Below are 20,362 nucleotides of genomic sequence, written 5' to 3' on the forward strand. Positions count from 1 at the left end.
TATTAAAAATTACCTTATGTTTTAGCTTATTAATCTGAATATCCATTTCAAATGGACTAGTTTTTAAATCTCCATGGAAACTAAACTCTCCATTTTCATATTCATTTAACTTCTTTCTTGTCATTTTTAAGAGGTTCTTAAATCTGCAGGGAGGTACAAAATGAGTAAGTCAGGTTTTTAAAAGGCAAACATTTAATAATTATTTGAACAGATACTATGTTTTAGCACATAAGAGAAACAAATGTATAAATCATGATCCTCTCATTTATTTCAATCTGGCGTAGTTTGAAAATACTCTAATGAAATTACAATCTCAGGTAAATAACGTGAAGAAAAACTGTATGACATATATGGCAGATAAAGAGTTAATATTGTAATCACATGGAGTTTTTATAAATAAATTATTACTATCCATTTTAGTATGTTAATATAAAACACTAACCTGTTATTAAATATTAGCTATAACTCAGAGATCAATGTCCAAGTTGAAGAGGAAAAGCATGCTTAGGCCAGGCTCAGTGGTTCATGCCTGTAATCCCAGTACTTTGGGAGGCCAAGCCAGGCGGATCACTTGAGCTCAGGAGTTCAAGACCAGCCTGGCCAACATGGTGAAACCCTGTCTCTACTGAAAATATGAAAACCAGCCAGGCATGGTGGTACATGTCTGTAATTCCAGCTACCCGGGAGGCTGAGGCAGAAGAATTGCTTGAACCCAGGAGGTGGAGGACTGCGCCACTGCACTGCAGCCTGAGCAACAGAGAGAGACTTCGTCTCAAAAGAGAAAGGAAAGAAAAAGGAAAGAGGAGAAAGGCAAGGAGGGGAGGGGAGGGGAGGCGGAAAAGCATATACACACTTATACACGAATGGTTGAAAAAGACACAAAAATACATTTGATATCCGTTGAGCACTGTTTGTAAGAAGAAAAGTACAAAAATAAAGAAAGTACGCACAAAAAATATCAAGATCATTCAAAGTAGAAAAGAGACAGGAAAGAAAACATCTTTGATGTCTGAGGTAAAGGGGAACGGGAAACAGGCAGAGTTTCAGAAGAAAGGAAATAAGCAGACAGAGCACGTATACTCAAAGGCTGCTTTCAGAAGAGATCTAGAAATCTTTGCTAGCAGAATGTTAAAGTAAAAGGGATGCAAACCATGTTAGAGAAAGACAATGAGAGAAAAATAGTGATTACAATCAGAACAAACGTTAAGTACTTAGCAAATAAATAGAAAGGCAGCCACGTTGAGGGCTTCCAAGGCAAGGGGTAACATTCCATTTTTAAATCTGGATAGTAGAAACACGATTGCTCATTTTACTCTTAAATCATACATATGTTTGTATATTTATGAGGCATATATGTTTTAAAACAAACAGAAGTTTAATAACACATATATCTCAGGTATACAAGGGAGATAGCCATGGGAAATGAGTAAATTTCCATGATATATTTTATAATTATAAAAAAAGAGAAAGAAAGCATAAGCTAAATCAAGATAATTTTTGATGCTTCCAAAGAATGACACAGATAGGTTTTTAGATATTAAAAGATTTGAATATCTTCTTTGAAAGGAAGGACACTACCAAAGAGAGAAATATTACCAAAGAGAGCAAAAATATATTCAGAAATAAAAATTGAAAGTAAAAGATGAAGAGTAAAGTTGACATTATATGCCAAAGGCATTGTTACTGTTTTCAAAATCATTAAAGAATAAGTGTAATATTTAGGCATTCAAAAAGTTTCAGATTGTGCTACAACCTGTTTCATTAAGAAAAAACTGATGTTAGCTGGGCACAGGCGCTCAAGCCTGTAATTCCAGCACTCTGGGAGGCCGAGGAGGGCAGATCACAAGGTCAGGAGTTCAAGACCAGCCTGACCAACATGATGAAACCCCATCTCTACTAAAAATACAAAAATTAGCTGGGCGTGGTGGCGAGCACCTGTAATCCTAGCTACTCAGGAGGCTGAGGCAGGAGAACTGCTTGAACCAGGGAGGCGGAGGTTGCAGTGAGCCAAGATTGTGCCACTGCACTTCAGCCTGGGCAACAGAGCAAGACTCCATCTCAAAAAATAAATAAATAAATAACAAGAAGAAGAAAAAGAAAAAGCAGATATTAAATGAATTTGTATCTAGGTTTGAAATAAGTAAAATTATAGTTAAATCAATTAACAAATGGTTAAAATTGATCTGAAATATTAAATTCTTACCTAGTTATCTCTCTTTCTAATTCAACATTTTTTTTCATTTCTTGATCCAAATTACATTCCAGAGACTGCTTTAATTCCGTAAGTTTCTTTAATTGTTCCTTTTCATCCTCAGACTTTGAAACAAAAAATTTTCAATTATTTTTAAAACTCTAGAAACACTCTTTCTTCTTAAAACTATTATTTCTCATAAGCTCATAAGTAACATATGTTTAGGCAAGTTTTAAAACGGAGTTTATAAACCTGATGCCAACTAGAACAGATTTCAAAAATGTCTTTTCTTAAAACAGCTTACATTTCTTTTCTGGAATTTAAATTACCAAAATTTATTTATTAAAAATATAAGTGTTTACACATAAAATAATAAAATTAATGAAAATTCTTTTTCAAAAAAGTTATTTTAGATGTACATTCTTATTTCTAAAGTTGCTCTAGAAACATTGTCATCAATAGTTCAAGCTATTCCAGGTTTTGTTAAATCAAATAATACTAAGACAATTTTTAGAAAACCTTAATCTGGTTCCTGTTACATTTTTGACTCACCTGACTTTAAGATGAGCTATTTGTTATTCTCTATAAACATTCTTCCATGGGTTTCAATTTTTCGTTTTTTATTAACCATTTCTCTTTAAATACTTCTCCACAATAAACAAAAACATAACTTTTTCCTGATTCTTGTGGCTTTTTTAATCATCCTGTTTTTCCACTGGACTCTCTTGTTTGTTTGTGTTTGTTTGTGGCAGGGTCTAACTCTGTCAACCAAGCTGGGGTACAATGGTGCAATCACAGCTCACTGTAGCCTCAAACTCCAGGGCTCAAGCGATCCTCCCACTCAGCCTCCTGAGTAGCTAGGATAACAGGCATGCACCACCACACCAGCTAATTTATTTTATTTTTTTGTTGTTGTTGTTTTTTTTTTTTTTTTACAGTTCACCTCCAATATTTTAATTTAGGTGGTGCAGAAATGATACACAATCAGTAGAAGCTGTACTTGGGAGTACTCATACAATCATTGTTTTTCACTTTCAGCACACTTCAATAAATTACCAAGCTTTCCAACACTTTATTATAAAATAGGCTGTGTGTTAGATAAAGTGCCTTACAGGTGTGTTATGAAGATTAAATGTGTTAATACATATGTTTTATATAAACAGTGTCTGGTACCTGGAAGGAGGATAGGAAAAATGAGCTATTCTTATTGTTAACAATGATGAATTATTCAGCACCTACTGCTTAATAAACACAAATGCTCCTCAACTTACTATGGGGTTTCTTCCTGATAAATCCATCATAAACTGAAAATGTCATATATAAAAAATGCATTTAATCCACCTAACCTACTGAATCAGATAGCTTAGCCTAGACTGCCTTAAACATGCTCAGAACACTTACAACGGCCTATAGTTGGTCAAGCTCATCTATTTTATATTTTTTTAGAGACAGAGTCTTGCTATGTTGCCCAGGCTGGTCTTGAACTCCTGGTCTGAAGCGATCCTCCTGCTTCAGCCTCCTAAAGCACTGGGATTACAGGTGTCAGCCACTGTGCTACCCAGACTCTAATATTTTTTAATACATAGTCTCATCTAGAGATCTATTTTTTCAACACTTGTCTTCTTTTATATTAAAATCTAATTTTCAATCTTAAAATTCTCATTTTAAAATTCCAAAAGTCATCAAGGCCCTATTTTTTAGTCCTTAATCTGCTTTACTTCTCAGCAGCAACTACTAACAGTTAACATCCCTCCCCTCGGCTCTTCTGACCCCACTTCATTTTTAAATGCAGCAACTCCTCATGCTGAGTCCTGTCCCCTTCCATTCCTCTCTGTAAATTCTCTAAGAGCTCCTTAAATCTCAAGGCTTCATCCCAGATTCCCTAATCTAGATTTCCAGCCCAGACCTCTTTCCTGAGGTCTCTTCCTTCTGGTTCACTTCTCATAAACAATATTCTCAACCACACACCCATAAACTATTACTTGATACGGATTCATTTTGTAGATAGCTAGTCTTGTACATTTTATGTTGACTCTTAGATTGGTGTTACTTTGAGTATAGTGTTATTTTCTCATCTTGGGTGGGCACACTCACCCTTGGGATGTTGACCAACGTACTTTGTTTTTTTTTTTTCATGCATAAAAGTACTTTTAAAACATTACATAAAATTAACTTCAAGCTATTTATATAAGGTATGGATGAAGCATAAATAAATTTCAGACTTGGGTCCTATCTCCCAGATATCTCATTATGTATGTACAAATATTCCAAAATCCAAAAAAATCCAAAATCTGAAACATTTGTGGTCTCAAGCATTTTAAATAAGTAATACTCAACTTATTCTACCACTAAACAATAAAATTCCTTTACAGGATGAAAGAAATTAAGAGGTTGACTTACCAAATTTGCATTTAACAGGTTTTTCTGAAGCTCTTCAATTTTGTCCATTTGCTTTTTGATTTTAACTTTTAACTTGGCATTATCTTTTTCAAGCCTGCAATGTATATTTTAAAATAATTATTCTCACAGATAAATTTTTTAAATGCTGTGTAATTTCTTAAAAAACACCTGAAAGTATAATTACATAAATTCTTTAAGATTTGAAAAGTAGGTCATTTGGCAACTCTATCGTTTTTCTAGTTGTGGTTTGCAGATAATGCACAAAATTCTAGGATAATATAAAAAATTATGCATTTCAACATAGCTTAATGCTGAAATTTTTCCTTAACTTCACACAGATGTACTTATGATCATAGCTGATACAATTCTCATACTACACTGCTTATTTGCTCTATAAATAATCATGTTATTCTGTGTGCTGCTTTAAATTGTTACTTTTGCTTGTGATCTTGCATCTTCTCAACACATCTGACAGCTTCTGTATGTTGATCCTGTGCTTCCTGCAACTAAAACAAAGAATAAAAAAAATTTACTAATAATCTAGTACAAATCTGCTTATCACATGTTTTTGTAACTAAACCTTATTGGAATGCAGTCACACCCCTTCAATGTGCATATTGTTTATAGCTACTTTTGTGCTGTTACTGTAGAGCTGATTAGTTGCAGCAGGTATCTTACGGCTCCCAAAGCCTAAAATAATACCATCTGGCCCTTTACAGAGACGTTTAACAACCTGCGTTCTAGAACTAAAACACATTATTCTTGTTTTCAAACTATATTTTATCAGATAAATACTCAAACTTACAAAATTGGTAAAAGGGAGAAAGGAAATTACCTTATGGTATGCATTTATATTTTTGAATTCCAAGTACCACCACATCAACTATAATTGTAAATACTTATAGATGTGAATGACCATGGCTATGCCAGTGATAATAAAAATTAATATGACATGTTAGATGACAACTAGACGTTTCATGAAATTGAGAGGCCGTATCCACACAGAAGCTGGAATGGATGGGTGGGAATCTCAGCTCCACCAGTTACCTTGGGTGACCTTGAGCAAATTAACATTCAATGTCTCAGTTTCTTCATTGGTAAAATAGAGACAGTAATAGTATCTACTTCACTGGAATGGTAAGAAGACTCAGTCAAGGAATACACATATAAAGTACTTAGATGAATACATAGCATATAGTGAGCTATATTTCTTCTTTGAGACATTGATATAATAAAGCTTTTATTCTATTTTGTTATTTTTTTTTACAAGCCCAGAGCTAACCTAGATGGTTATTCTAAATATATTTTAAGATTGATACCACATAAAGTGTTATCAATCTATGAATCCCAGCTCTGGCTACACATTAAAGGTAAATTTAGATTTTTTTTATATAGTGAGAAAAACATGAGCATTTGATTGAATAACTCCTTTATTAGATTAAGTAGTTTCTATTTGTATTTAATTACTTAAAATATATTTAGAATAACCATCTAGGTTAGCTGTGGGCTTGTAAAAAGAATAAAATAATAAATAACGAAAATAGAATAAAAGCTTTATTATATCAATGCCTCAAAGAAGAAATTCTTAGTATCATATAAAGTAATTTTCTTCTAACAGCTGCTAAAATATTTTCAATTTATACAAAGATTAAGTGACATGCATATCAGACATTATTCCCCTTGTAGGCAAATTTATAATTAGACACGATTCTTTCTCATGAAAAAAATAAAAGTGAAGTTAAATTAAGGACAAATTGTTCTACACAGACTGGACAAAAAATGCTAAAGTGTAAGGTCAATGAGAGCCAGAACAGTCAGAGAAAGCTTCCCAAAGGAGGGGGAATTGTGCACCAGTGCGCCAGGTCTGAATAAATGAGGCTAGATGAACAGAAACTGCAAAGGCAGGAAGAACGAATAAATGAGGCTAGATGAACAGAAACTGCAAAGGCAAGAAGAACAGCAGGAGTAAAGCAGAGAGATGGTGAAATCAGCCCAATTAACCCTGAGGATAAAATCCAGTGGCAGGATAATAAAAACATATGTCTTATAAATAAATGTTCACACTAGCATTATTTACAGTAGCCAAGAAGTAGAAACAATCTAAAGGCCCATCCACTGATGAATGGATAACTGGTACAGCCATACAATAGAATATTATTCAACAATAAAAAGAAATAAAGTACTGATATGTGCTACAACACAGGTGAAATCCAAAAACATGCTAAGTAAAAGAAGCCACGAATAAAAGACTGCATATTGTATGACTCTATTTATATAAAATGTTCAGAACAGGCAAATTTTTTTTTTTTTTGAGACGGAGTCTTGCTCTGTTACCCAGGCTGGAGTGCAGTGACATGATCTCAGCTCACTACAACCTCCGCTTCCCAGGTTCAAGCGATTCTGCCTCAGCTTCCTGAGTAGCTGGGACCACAGATACGCACCACCATGCCCTGCTAATTTTTGCATTTTTAGTAGAGACGGGGTTTCACCATGTTGATCAGGCTGGTTTCAAACTCCTGACCTCAGGATCTGCCTGCCTCAACCTCCCAAAGTGCTGGGATTACAGGCATGAGCCACTGCATCCAGCCTAGAATAGGCAAATTTAAGGAGACAAAAAGTAGACGGTGGTTGTCTAGGACTGGGCAAGGTGGAGGGACATAGATGGGGATGGTGGTAATGGCTAAGGGATGTGGGGTTTCTTTTCAGGGTGATAACGATGTTCTAAAATTGACTGTGGTGATGGTTACACGAATCTGCAAATAATCTAAGAGACACTGAATTGTACACCTTGAATGAACTGTATGGTATGTAAATTATATGTCAATAATGTTGTTTTTTTTAAAAATCCAATGGTGGGATCTAGGTAATTTTCTTAATTCTCTAGTTTAGAAGTACATACAATACATGATCTAAACATTTCTATGTTTTTGTAATACATTTTAAATGAAAGGAAAATAAAGGAAATGCCAATTTCAAATAGTTTATAAATTAACCTAAAACATTTGCATTTTGGAGAAAAGTTAATGGCCTTTCTGTACAAATTAACTTGAAATCCATAAAATAAATCGACACAGACTCTGCATCCATTCACAAAAGTGAAAATAAGAAATAAGACAATTTTCTGGTACATTCCATTAAACATTATCCTCTAACTTAATCTGGCTTGCTTCACCATGACAATAGAAAAATCACTATGAAATACTGTTTAATAGTAAACAAAAACTCTCTCAACTTCCGTGAGGAATGATGTGTTATTCTCAAGTTTCCTAAGGCTAAATATTATTTTTTTAAATGTGCACTTATAAGAAAACATGGCAGAATGAAAGTCATAGTTTAATAAACAAGATGGGTGTGGTGGCTCATGTCTGTAATCCCAGCACTTTGGGAGGCCCAAGAGGGCGGAACACCTAGGTCAGGAATTTGAGATCAGCCTGGCCAACATGGTGAAAACCCAGCTCTATTAAAAATACAAAAATTAGCTGGGCATACTGGCACATGCCTGTAATGCCCAGCTACTTGGGAGGCTGAGGCAGGAGAATTGCTGGAATCCGGGAGGCAGAGGTTGCAGTGAGCTGAGATCGTGCCACTGCACTCCAGCCTCGGCAACAGAGTGAGACTCTGTCTCAAAAAAAAAAAAAAAAAAAAAAGAAGCAAGTGTATTATAACGATAATAAAATTTAAATTAATTATAATGAAAATTCAAAAGAAGGCTATCCATTGAAATGAGTATGATAAAACACTTTATATTCAGCCATGTATATAAATATTAACTGTTAAATTTCATACATACTTGATTTCTGATTTGACCTAATTTCTTCTTTAAATCCTGTGTCTCATCTTCTAAATTAATACGATAACGTGATGTAACCTCCAGTGAAGCCTCTGACATAGACTGTTTTTTTAGGGTATCAGCCAGTTCTTGTTGAAGCTGTCTCACAACAACCTGATAAGACATTTTTGTTACTGATTTTGTAAATCGCCTTATTATTAAGTTATATTAAAAATAATGTTAATAATATTTAACTGTGATATATATAACTTAAAAACTATTACCATATACATTGATTCACCTTCTTGTCCTCTTATTTACACATTCCTGTTTATTCCTGAATTCAGTTAAGGACACAGAAAGTGTTATCTTCCTGCCAAATAGGTCTGATGTTACTTAAACAACAGATTCAGCTCACTATTCATTCATCCCCTGATGAATTTACAATACTTAACAACCTCCTGAAGCCTCGAAATAATTAAGTGAATGGAACTGGTACTGATTAACTGTACGCTATGAAACATTTTCTCTCTTTTTTATTAGAAACTCAAATCAACTTCAGAGCTCCTCACATATTCAATTGCTTGCTGAAATTCTTCCAACAGATTCCTATCTCAGAATGCAGGTAAATTCCAATGGCCTTAGAGGCCCTAGGTAACCTGACCTCCACCTGCCTCCCTGACCTCAGCTGCTATGACTCTCCCCTACTCACTCCACTGGTGATCCCCTACACACTGAAAATGATGATCCAATACAAAACTAGTAAATCACAAATCACTACACTTACCTCTGTACTGAACAAAGTTACACCCAAATGATAGTCACTGAGCCTTGAAATGAAAATTATCAGCAAGTTATTTGCTCCTAATATATTCAAAGTAAATCATAAATACCAGTGGGGAGATTAAATCAAATATGTTTGCTAAAATTCACCACATTTTTCCTAAATTATGGTTTAATAAAAAGTACATGCTTTAAAGAATTGAGAGATCATAACAATATGTAATTTGAGATTGAAATATTTTTAGACTTGTCAAATTGACAAGAATAAAAATAAAATCACATCAACTGAAATATATAAAAAGCTACTGACAGAAAAGTATTAAGAGATATACCAATATACTTCAGTTTATTTAGGAAATCTATTAACTGCCAAAATAACACACTTAATTCAATCTTAATTTCAAAATACTCATTTCAGGTATGAGCATTTCCATTTATCTGCTTCATGGTGGCAGAAAAATGGAAATGTTCTTAAGATGTAGCAATATAAAGACATTAAAGTTACTACTTCAGCAGTAAAAGACTACATTCACATTAGTTTACTATTCATACTAGTCTCTATTAACAATTCATAACTTAAAATTCAAAATTTCGTAGACAATATAATGTCTTTACTCAAAGTAAAGCATCTCTCAGCTCTTTTATTTGCTGAAAACAAGAGATGTTTCTAAACGGATAAATTTATCATCTATTTATTTTTAATATTTAACTACATCCAATCTTTAGCCATAATCAAATTTTTTTTTTTTAAACGGAGTCTCACTCTATTGCCCAAGCTGAAGTGCAGTGGCGTGATCTCGGCTTACTGCAACCTCTGCTGCCTGGGTTCAAGCAATTCTCCTGCCTCAGCCTCCTGAGTAGTTGGGATTATAGGCGCCTGACACCATGCCCGGCTAATTTTTGTATTTTTAATAGAAAGGGGGTTTCACCATCTTGGCCAGGCTGGTCTTGAACTTCTGACCTCGTGATCCACCCACCTCAACCTCCCAAAGTGCTGGAATTACAGGCGTGAGCCACTGCACCCGGCCCCAAATATTATTTTAAATTTTCTTTCAGGAGGTTTGAAAAATATTTATCTGTCTTGATACTTACTTCTCTTTCTGCCTTTTCATTTTCATATTGATACTGTCTTTCTTTTAGGTGATTACATTCACTGATTAACTCCTTATTTCTTTCTTCTAATAGAAGACTTTGCTTTTCGCTCTCAGCTTGAAGTTTTTGCACAATAGCATGAAACTGCTCTTGGATATTAATCACTGTCTTCTCTTTACTGTCAGCCTTGTTGTGGGCATCGTCCAGTTGTTGTCGAAGCAACATATTTTCACTTTGTAGTTGAGACAATCTCTCCTCTACAGACTCCTGTTTTCCAATGTATTTATTCACTTTAACTTGTTCATTTTGATACTTCTGTTCCATTTCCTTCATTTGACACTGTGTTTGGCTTAGGTCTGTTTGTACCCGTTCTAAACCCAAAGTCTTTTCTCTGAGGGCATTTCTCGCGTGATGCAGCTCAATTTCTAGGCTATTGAGTTTACTTTCAGTTTTAGAAAGTTGTTGAGAAAGAATCTCATTGTTATCTTTTAGGTTGGACACATCAAAATTCATTCTGTCCTGTAAACGAGACCACTCATCTCTTGCTCTCTGGAAAGCAAGTTCTAGGTCTCTTTTTGATGTCTCACTTTGATCACGATCATGTATAGCAGCAGCCAGTCTAGCACGGTATGATTCAACTTCTGTTTCCAGTCTGTCCTTGCTTTGCTTTTCATTCTCCAGTTTAGAATTTAGCATTGCATTCTCTGCTGTCAGAACATTAAGTCGTCCATTATACTGGGATATTGTTTGTGTTAACGTTTCCTCATTCTGTTTTATAGTCTTCTGAAGGTCTTCATTCTTTTCTTTTGCAGTTTCAATGTCCTCAAAACATTTCTTTTCTTTTTCCTGGTTTTGATTTTTTATTGTGTCTATTTCTAGTCTTAGCATAGCAATTTCTTCCTGCAACACACTATTTTTATGCAATAAGTCTTTTTCTTCTTCATGACTATGAAAATTCTAGTAAAACAAAGGAAACTTTTAGCTAGCACCCAAGAAAATGACATATCATGATTTCCTCTGACATTAAAGAATCACTTGTACATTTTATAATAAAGGGTTAAAATAAGTATATATCCAATTGAAAAAAAAAATTGGATCAAAACTCAAACCTTATAGAGCATAAACTCCCAAAAGTTCAAAAATTTATTTGAAGATAATTAATTAATGAAAGCAAAAAAAAAAAAACCACTAGAGAATTTTTAAGAATCTCAGAATTGGAAAGGCCTTTCCCTGAATTACAACAAATTCAAAAGCATAAAAGATTAATAATCTGACTACATTAAAAAATTGGGTTTATGCTCTGATATCTAACCCATACACCACCCCATAGTAAGAGACTTGGCTCTGCATATATTTAGACAGACCAAATTTCCCAAAGTTCTTTACGTTCCTTTTTTCTGAGAACATTCTAGAGATATTCTATTTTTCTAACATCTTTATAGTCAGTTATAACAATTACATTTATTGATGAATAATAAATCTAGGCACTGTACTAAGCACTTCTACATATATCGATGAACTCATTTAGTATCACAATTCTGAAAAGGAAAGGTTAAGAAAATATAAGCAAACTGTACGACTTTCCCAGGTCTTCTGACTCTATTTGCAGTGTTCTTCCGCTAAAGCACAATTACTTCTGTGGTATAAATATTTAAATACAAAAGAAGCCTTTTATTTCAGAACACTAATGGTAAATAAGACAAAATTTGTAGAGCTCCTCTGAGACAATCATGAGATTATTTGTTGTTGCAATAACTTTTGTTTCCCCTTCATATTGTTTGAAAACGTAATAATGTGAAACAGGTAGAAATGGCTCAACTGTTTTACTAGGAACAAAATACTTATCACTAAGTATATATCATGGTATATCACTGTTTCAAAAGCTCTTATTACTGAAGTAAGATACTACTTGCAGCAAACTATTACTCTTCTCAAAAGTGAGAAGAATAACAGCCACAATATGGTCACTGAACTAGCTGTACTTTTCCTCCCTTCCTATGGGTAGAAGTAATAAACTAACCTCTCCATTAGTATAACAAGGTGATGAAATCAATTCCAAAAACTTGAGCATCTATTGTTAGTAGCAAAGGTTTTGAGAATGTGGAAAGACCATCCATTCCTATGGAAGATACTATTAAAAGCTTCTCCTTTGGATGAGGCCATTCTGAATGCCATTACTTGACTACTGCAGATAGTTGGTTTTTAAAATATATACACATACAAATACATACACACACATATTTGAAAATGACTACAAAAAATACCTCAGAATTCATTTTCTTTTGAGTCATTTCAATCTCCTTTTGTTTGGAAAGGTGATTGGTCAGAATTCCATCTTGTAACACTCTGGCATTCTGTTCTCGAGAAAGTTGCCTCTGAGTGTCATTTCGCTCTTGTACGACCTAGAGATACATTAAGTTTTTGGCCTATGAGCATTGTTTTAAAGTCTAAAAGGTTAATCAAGAGCAGAATTTTAAAAAAATATTATAAAAAGGAAATAGCATAGTAAAACACAAGAACCTTTATTACTCAAGAATTACTCAAATTTAATCGCATAAATGACAGCTAAATTCATCAAAGAGCAAAAACAGTTCTTAAATGCAGACAAATATAGAATTGCAAAATAAAATGTCTTCACAAAACATTTTACTAGTTTCACCATAATTTTAGAGCTATTTAGCCTGTATTTTAACATAAAATGCCTAAATTAACATCTATTTTAGTGATTATACTCAAAGTATCCTCCATTCCTTCATTCAGAAAACAGAGGCTGAGCATCTATTATGTGCCAAGATTTATCATGAATAATTTTAGTTATAAATGTAATAGTTCAGTTTAAGATGAGATAATATTTTGTTTTAAACCTACATAATATATTTTAAATCAAAAGGATGTTACAAGTAATACTGATGAAATAAGGTTAAGAATATAAAATTTTTACCAAAAATTAATTTACCTGATTCAAATTACTTTTTACAGTCCTTAATTCCATCTCCAGTGTTTGGAGAGTCAGTTCAAGTTGTTGTTTCACTTCAACTTCTTTCCTATATTGCTCTTCTTTCCCTCTTAACTGTTCCCTAATTTTTTCATACAACATATCAGCATTTCTTCTCTTCTCTTCTTCTTGGTTTAAGCTAAATCTGCAGTTAAATATGCTTATCTTAAAATTTGTTTTGTTAGAAAACAAAAAGTTCATGTGTGATCTGCCACTTCATATGTTGGTTTATTACCCTAATAAAATTTCTATGTTATTGAATATTTTTCCTTTCTAGTTCTCAGGTTTTTAATTTCTCACTTCGGTCTTTTCCACAGAACATATATACTTGAAAGGAAGTGATGAAGAGACATTCTGCCAACTGGTAAGTTTCTGTTACGAGTACCTCTGGTAAATATTATGGAAAAGGATATTGGAAATTATTCAGTAAAGATACAAGTTGAAAATTATCTTTTTGGCTGGGTGCTGGTGGTTCATGTCTGTAATCCCAGCACTTTGGGAGGTGGAAGATGGGCTGACCACTTGAGGTCAGGAGTTCCAGACGAGCCTGGCCAATATGGTGAAACCACATATCTGCTAAAAATACAAAACATTAGCTGATGTGGTGGCAGGGCTGAGGCAAGAGAATCACTTGAGCCCAGGAGGCAGAGGTTGTAGTGAGCCAAGATCGCGCCACTGCCAGCCTGGGCAATAGAGTGAGATTCTATCTCAAAAAAAAAAGCAAATTATCCTTTCTTAAAACAGTCATAATTACCCCTCAATTAGGAAAGATAATTTACAGTTTACTAAAAATAAGTTACTGTTTATTTAAATATTTATATATTCAATAGAAATAAATTTTTGTTTTTATGAAATATTGCAAGTGTCCCTAAAAATTATTATAGTTAAGAAAACACCCTCAGATGTCTTTCTTACAACATATATCTACAGATTAGTATAATTAAAGATTGGGCTACGGAGCCTAATATTGGTTACCCCATACTTTCTTTCTATGTTTCTTTTTCTAGTAACACTTTCAACTTATCTTCTTATTACATATTGCATAAACAATTTTAAAATCTCTTTTAGAACAAAACAGGATCTAATATTTAGGTAACCCATAAAGAATAATATGTGTTTTCAACATAGAACTTTGAATTCGTTTTATCTGTGTATGAGAGAGAGATCACTTTCGTAATCACTTAACCATTCTATTTTTTAATTCATGCATCTTAAGAGTAAAGCTATAAAAATTTTCTTAGTATTCTGGGTTGAAAAAAAATGGCCATTTCATTCTCTATTGATTGAAATGTGAATTAACATAAACTTTCTTGAGAACAATTAAAAAATTTGGATCAAAGGCCTCTTTGAAAAAAATTCCTATATTTTAAACAAATAATTCTATATTGAAGAATGTATTCAAAGTAAATAATTAGAAATATAGAAAAAGATTTATAAAAAAGTATTCCTTCCACCATTAACTATAATACAAAAAATTTCCAACCCAAAACTCATTCTATTAAATAAATAATGAGATTTCCATACGGTAGACTTCTACATACCCATTAAAATGATTTAAAAGAATATATATTTAGTAGAAGTACATAGTTAAGAACTAGTTATATTATTTCCAAGAATTTCACACTTCACAAGACTAAGAAGTCTTCCTCCCTGCTAAGCCCCAGAAGGTAAGTCAGCAATTACAAGAATACTCCTATATATCTTTAGTACAAAGTAAATAAACATTTCTTTAAAACTAGGCTATTGTACCTTAAAGAGCACAGTTCTCGTTCCCATTCAACTTTCTGATGCTCTAACTGTGATTTTATTTCTTTTGTTTCAGATAGCTCCTTCTGTAGTACATTAACCTTATCTTCCATTTTTTTAATTTTTACTGTAAGCAGTTCACAGTGATTTTTTTTAAGTTCTAATAATCTTTCACATGAAAGAGCTGCATCCTGGATTTTCAATAGGGTAACAGAATCTGTAACAGAGAGAAAACAAGATAGGAATAAATATATGAGTACTTTTCAAGTATAACAAACTGTATACTATAACATTCACTGACCAAATATATACTGAGGGCCTACAATGTGGAAGACATTAAACTAAGCTCTACAGACAAAACAGACAAGACCTCTGCTCTTGTTTAAGCTTCAAGTACAGTGAAGAAACAAGGACAAAAAAAGTGACAATTATAAATTCAGATAGATGCTGTACAAAAACAAGAGTTCTAATGACCACAAAAGAGAATTTGACCTATACTGGGCCCAGGAAAGATTTCCCTAAGGGAGAGGTGGCTACACTGAGAAATGAAGCATGAGAAGGCAGCAGTTAAGCAAAGGGGGGGAAAGCATTCCAGCCAGTCTGGGGCATGTGCTGACACTCTACTGCAGTCTGCTTCAAGAACTGACTTTCCTTCTTTTCTGAAACGACCAAAAACAAAACAGACAAAATACATGAAACACTGAGTTTCGAGACAGTGGACTCAGGCAATGAACACAATGATCCCTGACAGACAAGAAACAAAGGAAGTGGCCAGGCACAATGGCTCATGCCTGTAATCCCAGCACTCTGGGAAGCCAAGGCAGGTGGATCACCTGAGGTCAGGAGTTTGAGACCAGCCTGGCCAACGTAGTGAAACCCTGTCTCTACTAAAAACACAAAAATTAGACAGGTGTGGTGGCAGACACCTGTAATGCTAGCTACTTAGGAGGTTGGGGCAGGAGAATCGCTTGAACCCCGGAGGCAGAGGTTGCAGTGAGCCGAGATTGTACCACTGCACTCCAGCCTGGATGACAGAGCAAGACTGTCTCAAAAAAAAGAAACAAACAAACAAAGGAAGTAAGTCTTAGGAAAGCCCAGAGCCTGGCCTTCAGAGTTTCCAGGCCATGACGCAGGGAGGAAAAACTTACATAGAGTCCAGCAGACTCCCTGAGTTGAAGTGATGAAGCTGAGAGTCTAATAAACACAAAGTAGATAAAGATCACAGGATACTGGAGAGGAGCGACAGGTACAGAGGAAGAACCCTGGAGATCTGCGGAGATCCCCTCTTGGGTACTGAGCAGAGTAATGAACAGTGAATGTATGCTAGGAAACTACCTGAAAGCAAAGAAACCCCACCTAAAAAAAGGAGAGGAAATCCTGCCTGGTGTTCCCACAGCACCAGGAAAAGTGTTCATTCCCATGGTCAGGCTGGAAAAACTCATACTTCTCAGGACAGTGAATAATCAGAAAGATATTGCCTCAGGGGTGGGGAATTAGCCCAAATCATAAAAGCAAGATTGAAAAAAGTCAAGCTGTTTATACGTAACTCAACTGTACCCCACAATAAAGCTCAAGAAGATAAGTAGAGGCATGGAAGATAGTTTTTAAAAACCAAATTGCAGTTGTAGAGATGCAAATTACAATGTCAAAGATGAAAACTAAATTAGATGAAAATAAACACAGATTAACCATCACAAAAGAAAAGATTCATAACTTTGAGACATCAGTGAACTATGGAAAAAAATCCAAGCAGCTAATATGTAAGCCCCCAAAAATGGAGGAAGACAGACAGAAAAAAAATGTGAAGAAAAATTGGCCAAAACTTTCTAAACTTAATAAAAATTGTAATCCCACAGATTCAGAAAGGATATGGCTGGGACAGAAAAAAATGAAAGCATACTATTATAATTATACCATACACCAGAACTATAACAAAATTAAAGCATATATGATGTTATAATACTACTTGAAGGTGGACTGTGGTAAGTTCAACTCATATACTATAAATCCTAAAGCAACCACTAAGACAGCAAAACTAAGAGTCATAGCTAATAAGCCAAAAAAAAAAAAAAAAAAAAAACTGAGATAACTCAGGAGCATCTGTAGATCAATGAAACACAACAGAGTCCAGAAGTAGACCCACATGTATGGAGCCAACTTATTTTTGACAAAGGCACAATGGCAAATGCAGTGAAAAAACACTAGCCTTTTTGACATACGATGCTGGAACAACTGGATATTCCAAAAAAAACGAACTTGAATCCATACTTCAATCCACACAAAAATATGAACTCAAAATGGATCACAGATCTAAATATTAGACCTAAACCTGGCCGGGCGCAGTGACTCACACCTGTAATCACAGCACTTTGGGAGGCTGAGGTGGGTGGATCACTGAGGTCAGGAGTTTGAGACCAGCCTGGCCAACATGACGATACCTCACCTTTATTAAAAAGCATAAAAAAAAATTAGCTGGGTGTGATGGTGCATGCCTGCAAATCCCAGCTACTCGGGAGGCTGAGACACAAGAATCACTTGAACCCAGGAGGTAGAGGTTGTAGTGACAGTGCCCTCCAGCCTGGGTGACAGAGGATGAGATTCTGTCTCAAAAAAAATAAATAAATAAAAAGACCTAAAACTATAAAACTTCTAGAAAAAAGCATAGAAGAAAATCTTTGTGACCCTGTGTTAAGCAAAGACTTCTTAAATACGATACAAAAAGCAAAATCCATAATTGAACAGATAAATTGGACTTCATCAAAATTAAAAACTTCAGGTCTCCAAAAGATACCATTAAGAAAATGAAAAGTCAACAAAAAAAATTAAAAATCTAAATTTAAAAAAGAGAATGAAAAGTCAAGCCACAAACTGGGGGAACAAATCTTTGCAAAAAAACATATCTAAAAAGGGAATAACATCAAGAATATATTATATAAAGAACTCTTCAGCTTTGCACAGTGGCAGCATCGTAGCCAATGAGGTTTTTTGTTTGTTTGTTTTGAGTCAGAGTCTCACTCTATCACCCAGACTGGAGTAAAGTGGCTCCAGCTCGGCTCACTACAACCTCTGCTCACTGAGACCTCTGCCTCCCAGGTTCAAGCGATTCTCTTGTCTCAGCCTCCCATGTAGCTAGGATTACAGGCATCTGCCACTATGCCCAGCTAATTTTTGTAATTTTAGTAGAGACGGGGTTTCACCATGTTGGCCAGGCTGGTCTCAAACTCCTGACCTCAAGTCACCAGCCCACCTCGGCCTCCCAAAGTGCTGGGATTACAGACGTGAGCCACCATGCCGGGCCACCAATGAGGTCCATCCAAGGCATGATTATTGTTAACTAAAAACTTTTCCATTAGAAAAAATAATAATAATAAATTTTTAAAGGAACTCTTAAAATGCAACCAGTAAGAAAACAACCTACTTTTTTGGGGGGGGTAGAGAGGACAAAGTCTTGCTCTGTCACTAGGCTGGAGTACAGTGGCGCAATCTTGGCTCACTGCAAACTCCGCCTCCTGGGGGGGGTCCAAGTGACTCTTCTGCCCTGGCCTCCCTAGTAACTGGAACTACAGGTGTGTACCACCATGTCCAGCTAATTTTTGTATTTTTTTATTACAGATGGGGTTTCATCATGTTGGCCAGGATAGTCTCAATCTTTTGACCTCATGATCCGCCCACCTCAGCCTCCCAAAGTGCTGGGATTACAGGTGTGAGCCACCATGCCAGCCCAACAACATAATTTTTTTTTTTTTTGAGACAGAGTTTCGCTCTTGCTGCCCAGGGTGGGGTACAATGGCACGATCTTGGCTCACTGCAACCTCTACCTCCTGGGTTCAAGTGATTCACCTGCCTCAGCCTCCTGAGTAGCTGGGATTACAGGCATGCACCACCACGCCCGGCTAATTTTGTATCTTTAGTAGAGATGGGGTTTCTCCGTGTTGGTCAGGCTGGTCTTAAACTCCTGACCTCTGGTGAGCCACCCACCTCGGCCTCTCAAAGTGCTGGGATTACAGGTGTGAGCCATCTCACCCAGCCCCAACCACCTCATTTTTTAAACAGTAAAAGATTTGAAAAGACAATTCACCAAGGAAGATTTACAGATGGCAAATAAGCACATGGAAAGATGCTCAACATTATTAGTCATTAAGGTAACATATATTGAAACCATAATGATATCCACAATATACACCTATCAGAATAGAATGGCTAAAAATTTTAAAATTTTAAAAACAGCAAACTAGGTGTTTGCGAGAATACAGAGCAAATGTACTTGTCATATACTGCTGATGGAAATGGCAAATAGTACATACAAATACTTAGAGAACAATTTAGCAGTTTAATAAGTAAACATAAAGGGGAATAAGGGAACTTTTGTGGATGATGGCTATGTTAACTCTCTTGCTTACGGTGATGGTTTCCCATGTGTATACATAGGTCAAAACTTAGCAAATTGAACATTTTATATATGTGCAGTTCATCATTTATCAATTACACATAACTAAAGCTATTGCTTACAAGAACAAACTTCTAAGAAAGTGGCTGGAACACAGAGAAAGAAGGGTATGAAATAATTCAGGGTGAAGCCAGATGATTCAGATCTTTAACGTTACAGCAATGAGAAGTGATAGCTGGGTTTTAAGCAAGGGGGTAATTATGATCAGGTCTGAATTTTGGGAAATTTATAATTATGGTTACAGAGTAGACATAGTTTCAGGAGGTAGAGTGGCAGGGAAAACAGTTATAAGCTTATTGTAGTATTCCAGTGGGGAGACGATGGTAGCCTGACCTTGGGTAAAGATACAGGAGAGAAGCAGAGTCAACAAATAGACTGGGAGTGCCATTCACACTGAGAAAAGTACAGAGGAATTTTCCTAGGTCTTTGGCTAAGAGTGTACAATATTCAATTGTTTTCATCCTATTTTAACATAAAGCATATTTGTTAGATCAACATCGCTAAAACACATCAGCGCTCTAAGGTAAAGGGTGCCATGCTAAGTGTGCTAAGCATAGCATAATGTATGCTAAGTGCACATACATTACACTTTATTACATTACATACATTATGCTAAGCATAACATAATGCACGCAAAGTGTACATACATTACAATGGGATACATAAAAAGACCTTAAATTTATGCAATGGTCCCACCTTTACACTCCATTCCAAGTTGTTCAATGAGCAACATAAAATTCTTGTAATTAGAGTGGAGCAGTTCACAATCCTCTGAGGCTGTTTCAGATGACTGAGTTAAGTCATCAACATCATTCATAGACTGTATTTGGTTTTTGACCTATAAAATAAGTAACACTGTTTGAAAATGTCCCCAAAATATTTATAGCACATACAGAAGTGGTAATTATCCATCTTTCTATATGAGCAAAAACACATGTA

General features: G+C 35.1%; 1 protein-coding gene across 14 annotated transcripts in view; it reads right to left on the reverse strand.

The window, feature by feature from the left end:
• Window positions 1-20,362, reverse strand: part of ANKRD26 (ankyrin repeat domain 26) — a 93,455-nt gene that overhangs the window by 19,227 nt on the left and 53,866 nt on the right. For 13 of the 14 annotated variants that reach the window (XM_032243804.1, XM_032243803.1, XM_032243806.1 and 10 more), the window contains 10 exons: window positions 20,120-20,261; window positions 14,980-15,193; window positions 13,192-13,375; window positions 12,500-12,637; window positions 10,236-11,192; window positions 8,382-8,534; window positions 5,027-5,097; window positions 4,592-4,685; window positions 2,204-2,316; window positions 14-143 (listed from right to left, as the gene is read on the reverse strand). In XM_032243804.1, the coding sequence (XP_032099695.1) occupies window positions 14-143; window positions 2,204-2,316; window positions 4,592-4,685; window positions 5,027-5,097; window positions 8,382-8,534; window positions 10,236-11,192; window positions 12,500-12,637; window positions 13,192-13,375; window positions 14,980-15,193; window positions 20,120-20,261 (2,196 nt within the window). The remainder of the gene's footprint in view (window positions 1-13; window positions 144-2,203; window positions 2,317-4,591; window positions 4,686-5,026; window positions 5,098-8,381; window positions 8,535-10,235; window positions 11,193-12,499; window positions 12,638-13,191; window positions 13,376-14,979; window positions 15,194-20,119; window positions 20,262-20,362) is intronic. The other variant, XM_032243813.1, reaches the window with a different exon arrangement.

This window comes from Sapajus apella, unplaced genomic scaffold, assembly GCF_009761245.1.
Source record: "Sapajus apella isolate SASKATOON/1434 unplaced genomic scaffold, GSC_monkey_1.0 scaffold53, whole genome shotgun sequence".
NCBI lineage: Eukaryota > Metazoa > Chordata > Mammalia > Primates > Cebidae > Sapajus > Sapajus apella.